This window comes from Buteo buteo, chromosome 11, assembly GCF_964188355.1.
Source record: "Buteo buteo chromosome 11, bButBut1.hap1.1, whole genome shotgun sequence".
Classification (NCBI taxonomy): Eukaryota; Metazoa; Chordata; class Aves; order Accipitriformes; family Accipitridae; genus Buteo; species Buteo buteo.
Genome location: NC_134181.1, coordinates 19605535 through 19618686, shown reverse-complemented (window position 1 = coordinate 19618686; position 13152 = coordinate 19605535). Strand labels below are relative to the sequence as shown.

The 13152-nt window shown below is 54.9% G+C and overlaps 1 protein-coding gene across 1 annotated transcript; it reads right to left on the bottom strand.

Annotated features, from left to right (window-relative positions):
• Nucleotides 1-256: 256 nt before the first annotated feature.
• IRX6 (iroquois homeobox 6) lies at nucleotides 257-5057 on the bottom strand. Its single transcript, XM_075039380.1, has 7 exons — nucleotides 4926-5057; nucleotides 3512-3757; nucleotides 3154-3263; nucleotides 2576-2886; nucleotides 1942-2445; nucleotides 1619-1720; nucleotides 257-1353 (listed from the first exon to the last, which is right to left on the bottom strand). The coding sequence occupies exons 1-6, from the start codon at nucleotides 4968-4970 to the stop codon at nucleotides 1620-1622; spliced, it is 1317 nt and encodes a 438-aa protein (XP_074895481.1). The 5' UTR covers nucleotides 4971-5057; the 3' UTR covers nucleotides 257-1353; nucleotide 1619.
• Between the last annotated feature and the right edge of the window lie 8095 nt (nucleotides 5058-13152).

Here is a 13152-nt window from a genome sequence, read left to right as displayed (position 1 = left end):
TTTCCCGCCCTGGCCCCTGCAAAGCCCCCCGGTTTGCCTTCTTTGACAGGTGCCCCCGCAGCCCGGGGCTGCTCCGCTCCCCTCCCCAGGCCGGGAGGGGCCGGGGCCGGGGCCCGCCACCTCTCCCTGCGTTGAGCTGCAGTTTCTCCTTTCCCCTCGCAAACCCAGAGGACTCCCAGCTCTGCAGCCCCGCTTGTCTTGGTAGCCTTTGGTAAACATACAGAAGTCTACTCGATATTCAAGATTGATTTCCCTGATTTATTAAGGCAGAATTCATTGGACTCTATTGACCACAAATGACTTAATGTAAATGTTGACCCTGGTGAACTTGGAAATAGCAGGTATCGGGTTGATCTATAGATGACCTCTTAATTACCAGTTATTAATTTAAATTATTGCCACTGCTTCTAGAGAGAGGAACAAAGAAACATTCTTTCCTCATCCCTGCTTCGTTTATTAGTCTGAACACAACGTGTTGGATGACACTTTTAATTAAACAGAAATAATGCAGAGATACGGTTTCCCTTTCTCGTCTGTCCTGTAAAGTGCAGCACTGCTCTTTTCACTGACTGACGGCGGTGACCCACTAACAACGTCCTACTTCGCCGCCCAGTTGCCACTCGCTGCCCGGGGGTGCCCCGGCCGTGCCCTGGCCGTGCCTCGGGCCAGGCGGTGGGTGCCCGGGGCGGCCGGGGGCCGGGGGGCTGGCGGCTGCTCTGCCCGGGCTGCGCCGGCTCCTGCCTGAAGAACTCCCGGGGTCACAGGACAGCTTCACGGCGTTCAGCTTACCCCTGTTAATGAGAGACTCTGAAAAATACTTTCAGCGGTATCTATGTACAGCGATGGGAAATAAACAGCCCAGCGTAACCTGCGCCGCTCCTCCTCCTCCTGCCTCCGCGGGACGGCGCGGAGCAACCGCGAACAACGCACCTTGGCGGAGCGGGGCGTGGAGGAAGCAGGGTGGGAGGAAAAGGAAAAACAAGTCACGACGTGGGGAAGAAAAAGAAAAGATTAGCTTTTTTTTTCTTTTTTCTTTTTTTTTTTTTCTTTTTTGCAAAGACGTTAATGAGGGGTGTTGAACAAACGGCAAGCGGGCGGCGGCGGGGGGGGAGGCGCCGGTCCCGCGGGCGCGGCCGCTCCGCCCGCCGCGCCCCTCGGCCCCATGTGAGAAGCACGTTGTGCCGCGGCGGGACGTTTCCCCGGCGAGGGCAGGGGAGGCTGAGCCGCGGGCCGTGCCTGCGGGGCGGGGAAGTCATCGCCGGGCCGGGGAGAGGTTCCTTTCGTTGTTTCAAGCCGAGAGCCTCGCTTGCAGCCGGAGTCCCGTCGCCAGCGCTCAGGAAGGGGCGGGCGGCCCTGCGGGAGGGAGAAGCGGTGATGAGCGTTTCCCGGGCAGGCTCCCGTGCCGGCCGGGCCCCGCCGGCCCTTTCCGGGGCCGCGCCCCGGGCCGGGGGGTGCCGTCCCGCCCGGACGGGGCAGGGGGGACACGACTCCGGGAGCGGGGCAGAGCGATGGTCCCGGCGCTGCGCTCCCAGGCCGGGCCCGCTCCGGTATCCCGGGGCCGGGCGGGCGGGCTTGCGCTTCGTCCGAGGTCGGTCCCGGCAGCCGGCCCCTCACCTACCTCACCTCCGCAGCACCGGCCGGAACGCCGTCCGCAGCCTGTCCAGGCAGGTCCCGCCCAGCTCGGCGCCCCCCGGGCCGCCCTTGGCGCCCCGCCCGAAGCCTGCACAGACACGAGCGGCTTGCGGTGGGCCCGGCCCGGCCCCGCCGCCCTCCCCTGCCCGCTCCCCTCGAGCGGGGAAGCCTCGGCGTCCGCACCGCCGGGCTGACACCTGGGTACGGCGGGGGTGGGGGGTGGCGGGGGTCAGCGCGAAGGCGGGCTCACGCCGCGCCCCGGGTCCCGGCCCGGCCCGCGGTCCCCCCCGTCCCCGCCGCCGCGGGTACCTTCGCCCGCCGCCGCGTACTGGCACGGCTCCCCCAGGCCGCGGTGGGACGCGCAGCTCCGCGGGAGCGGCTGCAGGTTGAAAGCGGAGCTCCGGAAGGCCTTGGCGGGCAGGGGCTGCTCCCCCGCCGCGCCGCCGCCTGCCTCCGCGCCGCGGCCCTCGGGGCTGCCCCTGCGCGCCGCGCTGGCCCCGGCGGTGCGCGCCAGCGACCAGATGCGCGGCTTCTCCGCGGGCGCGTAGGGCGGCGGCGGGCCGGCCAGGGCGGCGGGGGCGAAGTCCGCGGCGGGGGCCTTGGCGCAGGGAAAGGCGCGGAAGGGGCCGGGCAGGCTGCAGTCGCTCCGCGGAGCCTCGGGCAGCGCCGCGCCGAGGCTGGGGGCTTCCTGCAGGGAGCTGGCCCGGCCCTTCTCCGGCTTCCTCGACTCCTCCTCCTCCTCTTCCTCCTCCTCCTCCAGGTCGTCCAGGTCGCTGAACCGCAGCTCCTTGTCCTCCTTGCAGCTCTTCTGCTCTGCTCGGACAGACAGCGGGGAGGAGGGGGCGGCAGGGCGTTAGTGCGGGGGCGGGGAAGTTGGGGTGGCCTCGAAATCGGCCGCCACTTCGAGCTACTTCGAAGCGGCCGTCCTGCCTCTCCCGCCTACCTCTGCCTTCGCTCTCCGCGCCGTATTCCTCCTCTTCCCGCGGGGTTTCTTCTTTCCTCTCTTCCCCCGCTTTGTTCTTGGGAGACCAGGTCATTTTGTTTTCTTTCTTGAGCCTCCGTCTGGCGTTAGCAAACCAAGTGGACACTTGCGTCAGGGTCATTTTGGTGATGATGGCCAGCATGATTTTCTCTCCTTTGGTGGGGTAGGGGTTTTTGCGGTGCTCGTACAACCACGTCTTGAGGGTGCTCGTCGTCTCTCGCGTTGCATTTTTGCGTCTGGCCGAACCACTGAAATCCACCGTCCCGTACCTGCTGGGAGATGGTTAGGAAGGGGGGGTTGGCGGGAGCCCCCCCGGCCCGGCCCCGCCGCAGGCCGCTGTGGCCCAGCCCATCTGCCTGCCCGCCTGCCATCGCCGCCCAAGTTTGATTTTAGCTGACTGGTGCTCCCGGGGCGCCTCGTTTCTTTTGTACAACGTTTGTCAGGTCGGAGCCCCCCCCCCCCCCCCCCGCCGTTTGATGTCGGCCGCTGCCTCGCCGGGGGATGCTAATGCTGCCGGGCGCTGATCAAAGGGGTTTTACCTGTCGTACTGGTACTGCCCCAAGGAATGATCGTAGGAGTAGTAGGCAGCGGGCTGCGCGATCCCCGAGTGCAACGTGCCGGCGCCGTCCTTGATTTCATACTGGGGGTTCTGCAAGGGAAGCGGCAGCGTTTGGCCTCGAGCAGGAGGGGAACCCCGCCGCCCCGGGTCCCCGCGGCAGCCAAGTCCCTTCGGCCCCCCGCCCCCCCACGCGCCGGTTCCGCGTCCTTCGGCGGTCCCCCGCCCCGACACCGACCGCGAACCACGAAGTTTGCCGCCTGTTGCACACACCGCACCCCCCTCCCGCCCCCCCCCCCCCCCCGCCCTCCGGTGCGCTGCCCGGGCGGGCGGGCACTCACCAGCGCGGTGTAGAGCGCGGCGGGCTCGGCGCTGTAGGGCAGGTAGTTGCCGTAGCCCTGGCCGGCGGCGTACGGGGCACCGTACATGCCCAGCGCCGCATTGAGCTCGGCGCGGCCGGGCGCCAGCAGCCGGCTCTCGTACGGGGCGCAGCAGAGGGAGGCGGCGGCCGGCGCCGAGGAGGCATCCGGCACGGAGCGGGGGACAGCCTCGCAGCAGGTCGTGCTGGGGCTGGCGGGCACGAAAAACTGCGGAGAGGAGAGGAGAGAGCGGGACGGCGCCGAGTGACTGTCGAGGCAGCCCCATCGGGGGGAATTTAGAAGCGTGTGCGCGGCTGTGTGTGTGCGGGGGGGGGGGGCGGGGGGGTGAGGTGGGGAATAGGAAACCTGGGCTGAAGCAACTAATTATAGAAACCGGGAAATAAAGGAATGGGAAGCTGGAGCCCTTGGGAAGGGGGCACGATTAATCAAGCAGGCAAAACTTTAAGGAAATAATTGCTCTCGCAAATGGCAAAAGATCCGTAACGGCTCCTTCCTTCCCGCCCCCGCTCGGTCCGTTTGCATTGATTTAAAGGCAAGAAGTTGCGATTACAGTTAATTTGACAATAGGCAAAGCAGTAAATATGTCAGCTAACGCAATCGAAGGCATTTGATTTCAATAAGTTCAAGGGGACAGCTAACTTCCCAAGCGAGGGAGGCACATCTTGCAGTGATTACGGTGTATAAATAATTCTACCCAAATAAATCGTGACTCGAGGTACGGTATAGCGACGACTTAGTTAATATAGGGTGCCTTGGTGTGGGTGTGGGTGGGGGGTGTCCTTCGGAAATCGTATGGGGAGGGGGGGAAAACTCTCGACACATCCTAATAAAACACAGGAAAAGGACCGACCCGGGGAGGAAGGGTGGAGAAAACGGCACAGCCCGGTTCCGCAGAAACGCTAGTGAAACCCCGAGCCCGCCGAGCGACGGTTCCCCCCTGCCCGCACACCCTCCGCGGGTGCCCGGGCGGCAGCGGCGCGGCAGGGGCAGCGCCCGGCGCAGCAGGGGCAGCGCCCGGCGCAGCGCGGTCGCTCCGCGGGGCAGCTCCGCGGGCTTGGAAATCGGCCGCTGCCGGGATTTATGTATTTATTTGTTTGTTGCACTTAAAACTGAACAGTGGGGGGGAAGGGGAGGGGGAATTACCGGTTTCCTAAACGCCTTTGCTGTGCACGCTGAGAGTTATTTGTTTAAGCCTAACACAACACAAACGAGACATAAACACACACGCACATTTTTTAAAAAAAGGCTCCAGATGTGCCCTTTTAAAAAAAGACTCTAAGTAAGGGAAAGGGAAGAAAAAAAGGGAGGGGGAACAAGACATCTGGACAGCAGCAGCAGAATCTGAACAAAAGTGAGTGCTGCTCACTCGCCTTACCTGTGAAGTGGTGCTGTAGGGATATCCGAACTGAGAGAAGGACATAGTTGCTCCTTATTTTTGGACCATAGGCAATATTTTCCCCCCAAGATCGATTGTAACTAAACCCTGCTTCAAGATGCACCTTCTCACACACACATTTCCACGTATGGCTTTTTTTTTTTTCTCAATTATAGATGATTGCACTTAAGAAAAGCAGCCAGACATCTGAGGCGGGGGGGGGATGGTGGTGTTGGTGCCTGGATTAAAAAAATAGGCTACCCCCCGCTTCCCATCGCTCTTAATAAATATGTTTGTATAGAGAGAGTTTAAAAAGCCACCCCACATGTATGGAGAGTTTAAGTGCAAAGGGGCTTTTTCAAAGAGGGGGGGAAAATCACGTAGGGCTTGCAAGATACGGAGCTTGCTTGTTGTATTATTTTCTGCTCTATAGGTCTTTAGCGTTCATCGGTGGGCGAGGAGCGGCGTGACGTCACGGCCCTGCCGGCAGGAGCAGGCAGCGGCGGGCAGGAGCAGGCAGCGCCCCGCGCCCCGCGCCCGCTCCCAGCGCTTGTTTCATGTTGTTTTAATGTTGTGCCGCGATGCACGTCAAGGGCAGGGACCGGCGGTGCGTTGCGGTTGGTCCCGTGTCCCCCCCCCCCCCCTTTTTAAAACACAATCCGAGTTTGTCTTGGGGGAAAAAAAAATCTAAAAGGGGGAAATCACGGCGTCCAGCGGTGTGCCCGCCGCGTCCCCCGGACAGCGTGGCCCTGCAGCTGCAGGGAGGAGGAGCGAAGGGCAGAGCCGGCGGTGGCCCCGGCGGTGTGAGGGGCGCAGGACAGCGGCTCTGCCCGCCGCAGCCGGGGCAGCAGCGCTCGGGGCCGGCCCGGCCGGCGCAGCCCCGCCGGCCCTTCCTTCCCGCCGCCCCCCGGCTCCCCCCCCCTCAGGGCCGGCCTCCGCTGTACGGGACGGCACCGCTTTTGCAACGGAGCCGATTCGTTGTGCTCCCCGCCTTGGCTCCCCTGCCCTTCGCGGCGGCCCGGAGCCGCGTGAGCGGGCTCACACCTCGCCCCGCACGGCGCGCCCTGCCCGCCCGGGCAGGGGCACGGCTGGGGCCGGGACAGCGAGCCGGCCGGCGGGCAGCCCGCCTCCCCGGCAGCCCGAAGCCTCCTTCCCTAACGCGTGCTGAGCGGGGCATCCGTCCTCCGCTCTTGGACCCGAGATGGTCCCACCAGGAGACGATGGGGGGGCGGGGCCGTGGCAGGTCAGCGGGGAGGTGATGGATGGCTGCCTGCAGCCCGGCCTGCCCATTACCGCTACGGCGTAATTGCATCAATTAACAAATGGAAATGCCCTTGTTTAACCAGCGACTTACATATTGCGAATTTGCCTTTGAGGCGAGATCCCCGGGAGGTAAATGGGGATTTCCCCCCCCGCCCCCCCCCGCACTGCGGCGGGGGCCGCCGCGGCTCTCCCGGGCCCGGCCGGGCGCGATGTCCTGCCAGTGGCAATTAAAAAAAGAAAAAGAACGAAAAACCACACCAAGAAAACCACCCAACTTCGCCCGGCCCGTGGCGGGCCGGAGGCACTTGTCCCGGCCGGGCCGGGGCCGTGCCCCGCGGAGGCGGACGGGAGCGGCGGGCAGCCCCCGCGGCCGTGCCCGTGCCCGCCGGAGCGGCCCCGCTCCGCCGCCGCCCGCCGCCCCGCTCCCCGACGGGTGGCGCTGCCGAGCCGCGAGCGATGCGCGGCGGCCCGGAGCGGCCCGGCCCGGCCCGGCCCGGCCCGGCCCGGGATGCTGCCCCCCGCGGCGCGGCCGAGCCGGGCAGCCCCTGCCCTCCCCGCACGGGCGGCGCTCCGCCGGCAGCCGGCGGGCAGAGCCGCCGCCGGCCGCGGCTGGGGCGGTCGGGCCCCGGCTGAGCCCGGGCGGAGGGTGTAGCGGCCCTTGCCGGCGCAGGGCACCGGCAGGGCTTCTCGCCAGTCGCGGTCCCTCCGCCGGGGCCGGGAGCAGAGCGGGCTGCCCGCGTCGTCGGGGCAGCAGAGCGCCCGGCCGCTGCCCGCGGGGCCGGGCCGGGGAGGGGAGCCGAGCCGCAGCGCCCGAGCCGTGCCCGCCGCGCCGGGGCGAGCAGGCTGGCCCGGAGCTCCGGCTCGGGGGTGACAGCCCTCCCAACATCGCCTGTAGCCTAGCGAGAAGGCGCGCTCGGGCGCTGTAAAAGTGAGCCGTTTCAGTTGTCGTTAACGGGGGCAATAACTTAAGAAAATTCATTAAGGAACACCTTTGGGTAACATTACTGCTAATTATTTAATTGCAAGAATCCCTATGGGGGAAATTATGCTAATTATAAAGTAATAAAACTACTTGTTCTAAAGCACTTAATTCAGCAAAATTTAGTCTTTTCACCAGAACATTTCTTAGGTTATTGGATGAAAGAAACAACAAGACTAGCTGTGTGCTCATCCTGCCCACGGGAGCTGTCGCTGGCACTGCGTGCGTGCTGGCGAGTTGCATGCAGGGCTCTCACCCTCCTCACCGACGTGACGAGCACAGTGGTTGCCGAAACCAGGGCAGGATTCACTGTGCAAAAGCACTTTTAGAACAGACATTATGCAGGTCAACGCAAACGTTGTGTTTGCCGGTCTTCATTGTGCGCAGTGAACGTGGAAGCAAATCTGTTACCTGTCAGGTACATTGTAGCTGAGCCCAGCTTTGAGAGGTGGCCTTTTGCAACACAGCTCTCTCTATGCTTACAGCACTCTGCCCTATGGAGATGTTTCTGTAGCATACTTTGTTCTATACATGCCCAAGAGCCACCTTTTAATTGCCCTTACAACCTGGGTTATTATATGGCGTTCACATTAACAAATACAAGTTCTGCCTTGCTCCCCAGCTCTTCAGGAGGACACAGACTGGCTCTTTGTGTTCTTCTGACCACTGCCACCATTCACCCTGTCAGTCCGTCACTGAGCGGCTGGACTCACCGTGTCAAAGCTGCCGAAACATCTTTCTGCGACTTGCAAATATTGGCATAAACCTTCTGATAATGGGCTCTTGAACTCGGCTTGGTGGAGGGCAGCTTTGGGCAAGGAGTGTGCGATTTGCCGTTCTTTTCATCGCAGGGCAACAGCTTCAACAGCCAGATTTCCATTCTGCTTATACACCACGCCTCGGAGAAGCGTAACTGATGCTGTACGTGGTCACTGCAGGTTTTTCTTTCCTTTATCTAAATCTGTGTCATCTCTCTCCCCGCTTACAAGCATGTCATCCCACCCCCACAGCATACATTGCCTTCACCCAGTCATCCTAGTGAGGACTGCGTGACTATAAACATGAGCAAAACCGGAAAACGATCTCTCTTGATTCACGAACTTTCATTCTTGAAAGACAGGAGTGTGAGGCTTAACTGTAAACATTTCTGCGAGCAGTTCCTCTTGAAGCAAGGCAAGAGTTTAAATGCAGCCTACAATGTGATTTTTTGAGGCTTTTAAAATCAACATAATTTGGTTTAGCTCTGATACTGCTTTGCTCAGGAGGTAATTGCAAGGGGTGAAAGTAACAGTACGTGCTTCCCACCAATGCAAATGCAGCTGCCGATAACTGTGAATGAAATAATAGGTTAATTGAAATAAGCATTGGAGTATCATTTCTGGAAAGGACGAATAATGTTCTTAGAGGGGTAAGAATAAAGCAGCTTCAAAAACGTGTAGCAGAAATATGGCTGAGAAGAAAGTGTCTTTATATTTTAGAATACAGGGGGATTTTTTGGCTGTTGCTTTTTTGTACTGAGAAAATGAAAATTCTTCAAGTCCATGCATGAATAAACAAGTACAGCTGGGCAGCCTAATACATAATTTATACTGATCAGTCACTGCAGATTTAACTGAATAAAGCCAAAATGAACACTAATTGTTTTGACAAACTAAAATAGTGTATATGATGGTTTATTGTGAAGCTTGCTGGTTACCGTCCTTATCTCAGTGGCTATTGTCAAGACTGATTTCTGCATGAGAGGCGGAAAAAGACGAAACAAATTAGGACAATATTAAGATTAATATCTTGTTGAAGATAAAGCATTTTAATTGCTTAACATACAAGCAGAAAATAGAAAGAACTGTCTTCAGGACAGAGGAGAGAATTGGCACAGTGAAGCGTGGGACATACCCTGATTTAGGGGGCAAGGTATAATTGCTGAGATGACGTGCAGTACCTTGTCAGCTGCAGGCTAAACCTGAAAGTAGATTTATTTTTTTTAGATCACTTTTGAAATACATCAGGAAGAACTTTGATTGCCTTTGGACACTTGTCTTCTGAAAGGGAACATCCAAAAAGATGTCACTCGGTTTCCAGTGAGTTATATATGTAGGCTAGTTAATCCAAGAAGCTGCACAATTTTGCTCTGGTTTTGGTATGTGCAAAGTGAAAGAAATACATGGGTGGGCCTTTACTTTGCTTCTCCAGGCCCTCTCATTTAGATGGATGGCTAAATAAGAGCCATTTAAAATTTCATCTGGAAATCAGGTAAGAGACAGATGAGAGTAATAATAATATTCACAGGGATCCCTAAGCACCACTTCTGCGTGGACTTCTTTGTGTGACAGTGAGCTGCTGCTTCCCATCAGTCCCCTGCGGTGGCCTAACCCTGCCACCTAGCCCTCCTGCCTCTTCTCCGAGGACCGGCAGCCCCACTTGGCTCCCATCACCACTTTTATAATGACCTATGGATTTGCTGAATCTCAGACCATCACCGTGTTTTCTATGATTAAGTTTTAGCATATGGCTATAAAATCAAGAGTTGGGCTTGAGTGTTCCTGGAGTTGGAGGATGGTTGGACCTGGGGCTTTAATCTGGACCATTCTGTGCCTGGAGGTTGCCAAGCAGTTGGAAGCTGGATGTGAATCTTCCCTGTGCTCCTGGGTGGGATTTTCCCTTGGATCTGGGGCCATCACTAAACCCGGCTTCTGAAACCTTACTTGGCTAATGAGGAAATAACTTCTTTTGTAAGAGTGCTCTGCATCAGGGTAATCCAATACTTCCGTACCAGCTTTCTTAGGGTTATCTGTAGATTATTCTATAAAGTGTGAGTTCATCCGGTGAAGATCCATGTACACAAAACTCGTGAGAACTTCACCTCTGAGGACTTGTTTGTGCTTTGCTGAGATACGGGCTAACTTAGGGCAGGTTGGTCAGGGCAGCAGCACACCACTCATTCAGGCTCACCCCTCTGTGGATTCAGTTTCCAGTAAAATCAATAGAAATAGTTTTGAATGATTTTTTTTTTTATTTTGACAAAACGATTGCTGTTCTGACACAGCTTGAGCAGGGTATTGGGCTCACCAGGTACCGTTAACCACCAAGCTGTGCTTGTGCTTTCACGGCCTTTGTATCAGCTGATGTGCAGTTGGTGTGAAAGAGCCATTTGGCTGCCAAGCTGAAGGTTTTTAATTTAATATCACCTTAGGTATAGTTTGTCATTTTTGTTTGCAGTTTGTCAACTGCAGTAAATGACAGTTTTATTCCATTACCTAGTCTGCTTGCTGTAATTTCCAGGATCTATTTTTTAATTAGCATGCTGGTTACATGCAACAATGCCTTATTTTCCAAGAGTTATCACTAACTTACGTGCACTATTAAACACAGATATCAGAACTGCTTCCTTATGTACTTTCATTTGTAATTTACAAAAACCCGGTTGTGTTTGTCCCCATCAAATCAGTTGGCCTTGAGCCTCTTCATTAGTTAACGTCTGAGTAAAGAAGGGGCTCCACTTGACTCCCCCTCCAAATCCTGTCTGAATTAACTCCAAATCCTGTCTGAATTAACTCCATTTTGCATTTATAGAAAAAAGTGCAGAACAGGACCTGCTGCGTAGTTCGCTGAGAACCCTTCTGCTGGTCTCCTTCAGGTAATTCAGTTTTTTCTCTGGTCTTTCCTTCCACCAGTATTTCAGGCAGTACCGAGTACTGGGGGGGAGGGGGGGCATTGGGGAAGAGCGACAGTGGCAATGGGCCATCTGCAGCCCACTACTCTGGGGAAGCTGGGACCACTTGCGATTTCACACACAAGCAGCACTAATCTACAATAAATCTTACGAAATCAATAAAAATATGGAAAGTATATAATTTTTAAAGAAAAAACACATGAGCCGTGGCCATTAAGGGCACAGCCATTCAAATACCTGTGTCTGGTTGAAACTGCAATTAAAAACATTCCAATAATAAATCTACTTTCAGTCTCGTTTAATGCTTTTAACTTTCTTGAGAGTTCAAGCTGGTATCCCAAAAATGTGCCAGGACTTTCACAATGTATTTTATAGACTCATAAATAAATATGGCAATTAATCTAAGCTATATTTCTTTCATATTTGATGACAATTTATTATGACACTCACTCATTCACTGCACAAAAACTCTAATGCACTTAAAATCGGATTTCAAACCAAACGTTTTATGGGAAAATATAGTATTGATCATCCATTTAAAGATATCATGTGATGATTCATAACCTGCTATAAAAAGGATCTTATGAGGACATTCAGAATGAGTTTTGTGGACCATTCTTGCCACAAAATCCAACATACAAGATCTATAGTTCTCAGTAATGTTTTATATTTCTGTTTGGAGTTTTTACTTGTAATGTTATTGTGGTTTATGGTGGATAGCAGCTTTAAAATAAACCATTTTGCATACCTAAACTAAAATTAAATAAATACAGCCTAATTTGTTAAACATATACTAGCACTTTTTGTCCATTTACACAAATTCATGCACAAAATTTGTTCCTTTCAAGGATAATTGCCACAATTTCAGATATGTTAATTGGGCTGTTTGTGGAATACACATCTGCTACTGTGTCCTTTAATAAAACGTGACCCAGGAGTCATACGGCTTCACATACTGCTCATTGCCGGTTTTGTGATACACCCTCTGCCGTGCACTGCTTGGGGAGCTGCAGCGGCTTGTGCTTTGACATGCCAGCAGCAGTAATCTGCAGTCTGCTGTCCTGGTTGCGTGGTGCATCATTGGAAATGTTTTCAAAGCTGAAAAACTCTAGAAGATACATCTCAAAAATGCAGGCTCCTGCGGTAATTTATTTGAACTTGAGATCAGGTGCAGAAGGAAGGAAGGGGATTGCAGCACGTTGTACACTGCATATGGTTTTACATCCAGGCTGCGCAGGACAGGCTTCTCCAGTCCTTCACCATCAGCCTGCAGGTGCTTTTCAGTGGAAATGCTGCTTTGGTTTCCCCTGCGGGTGGATCAGCTCTCAGAGCCTGGCTGGGGCCAGTGTGCAGCCATGCTGGCGATGAGCGTGTTTTCCATGCAGAGGGAGCGTGAGGAGGAGGGTAGAAATGGGAAGTGTCTTCTTCTGCCTTTGTAAATAGATAGCGTCTGCATTTGTGGACTTGACTGGTCCCTCCTTCCTCCCGACTCTGCTTACCTTCTGCCTGCCCACTGCCTCGCTCAGTTCCGTGGGGTGGCTCTGGGCCGCAGTGGGGTGAGCAGAGCAGCCCCTGGCTGTGTCCCAGTCGGCGACCCCCCCAGGCTCCAGCTCTACCTGGGACAGATGTCCTGCAAGTACCTGGGGTTTTGCAGCCATTGAAAATAGCCGACTTCTCATCTCATTCTCTGAGATTCTTAATATGATGATGTTTTCCTGTTCAAATAGGCCATACTCATTGCCAGCCTAATTATTTTCTGGATCTTTCCTTAATGCCATAGGCTTTGGGTGGTGACACCAATGCTTGGAGAGACAGCAGAAGGAAATAAGTAGTGAAGGCTAAAGCACTTGGTTAAAGAAGAGTCTCATTTATAAATCAATTTTAATAACATATTTAAAAGCTCTCACATTTGCCTTTAATGTGTTTCCATTTCCCTCTTGGTCATTAATATTTAAAATATTTTTCTTTACTGATCTTTTTTCTATTGTGTCCTTTCTAACTTTCCATTCTCTCTTTAATCTGCAAACAGTGAGTTTTTGAGAAATGCATAATCCATGAGAAATCCAGATAATTTGATACAGAAAAACCTTCAATCCCATGAAAGAAATTTCAGAGGAGATGAGTAATTGTTTAAAAGTTATTCCAAACAAATTAACTCATAAAAGGATATACGTTTTCACTGATGGACTTTCAAAATGAGGGGCCCCATTATTTCTACCAGGAAGTAATAATCAGCAGTGAAGATTTAAAAAAAAAAAGAAAACCTGTGGATAACATTTTTCAGCAAGCCTGTCGTGAAGGTGGCTTCATTCCAT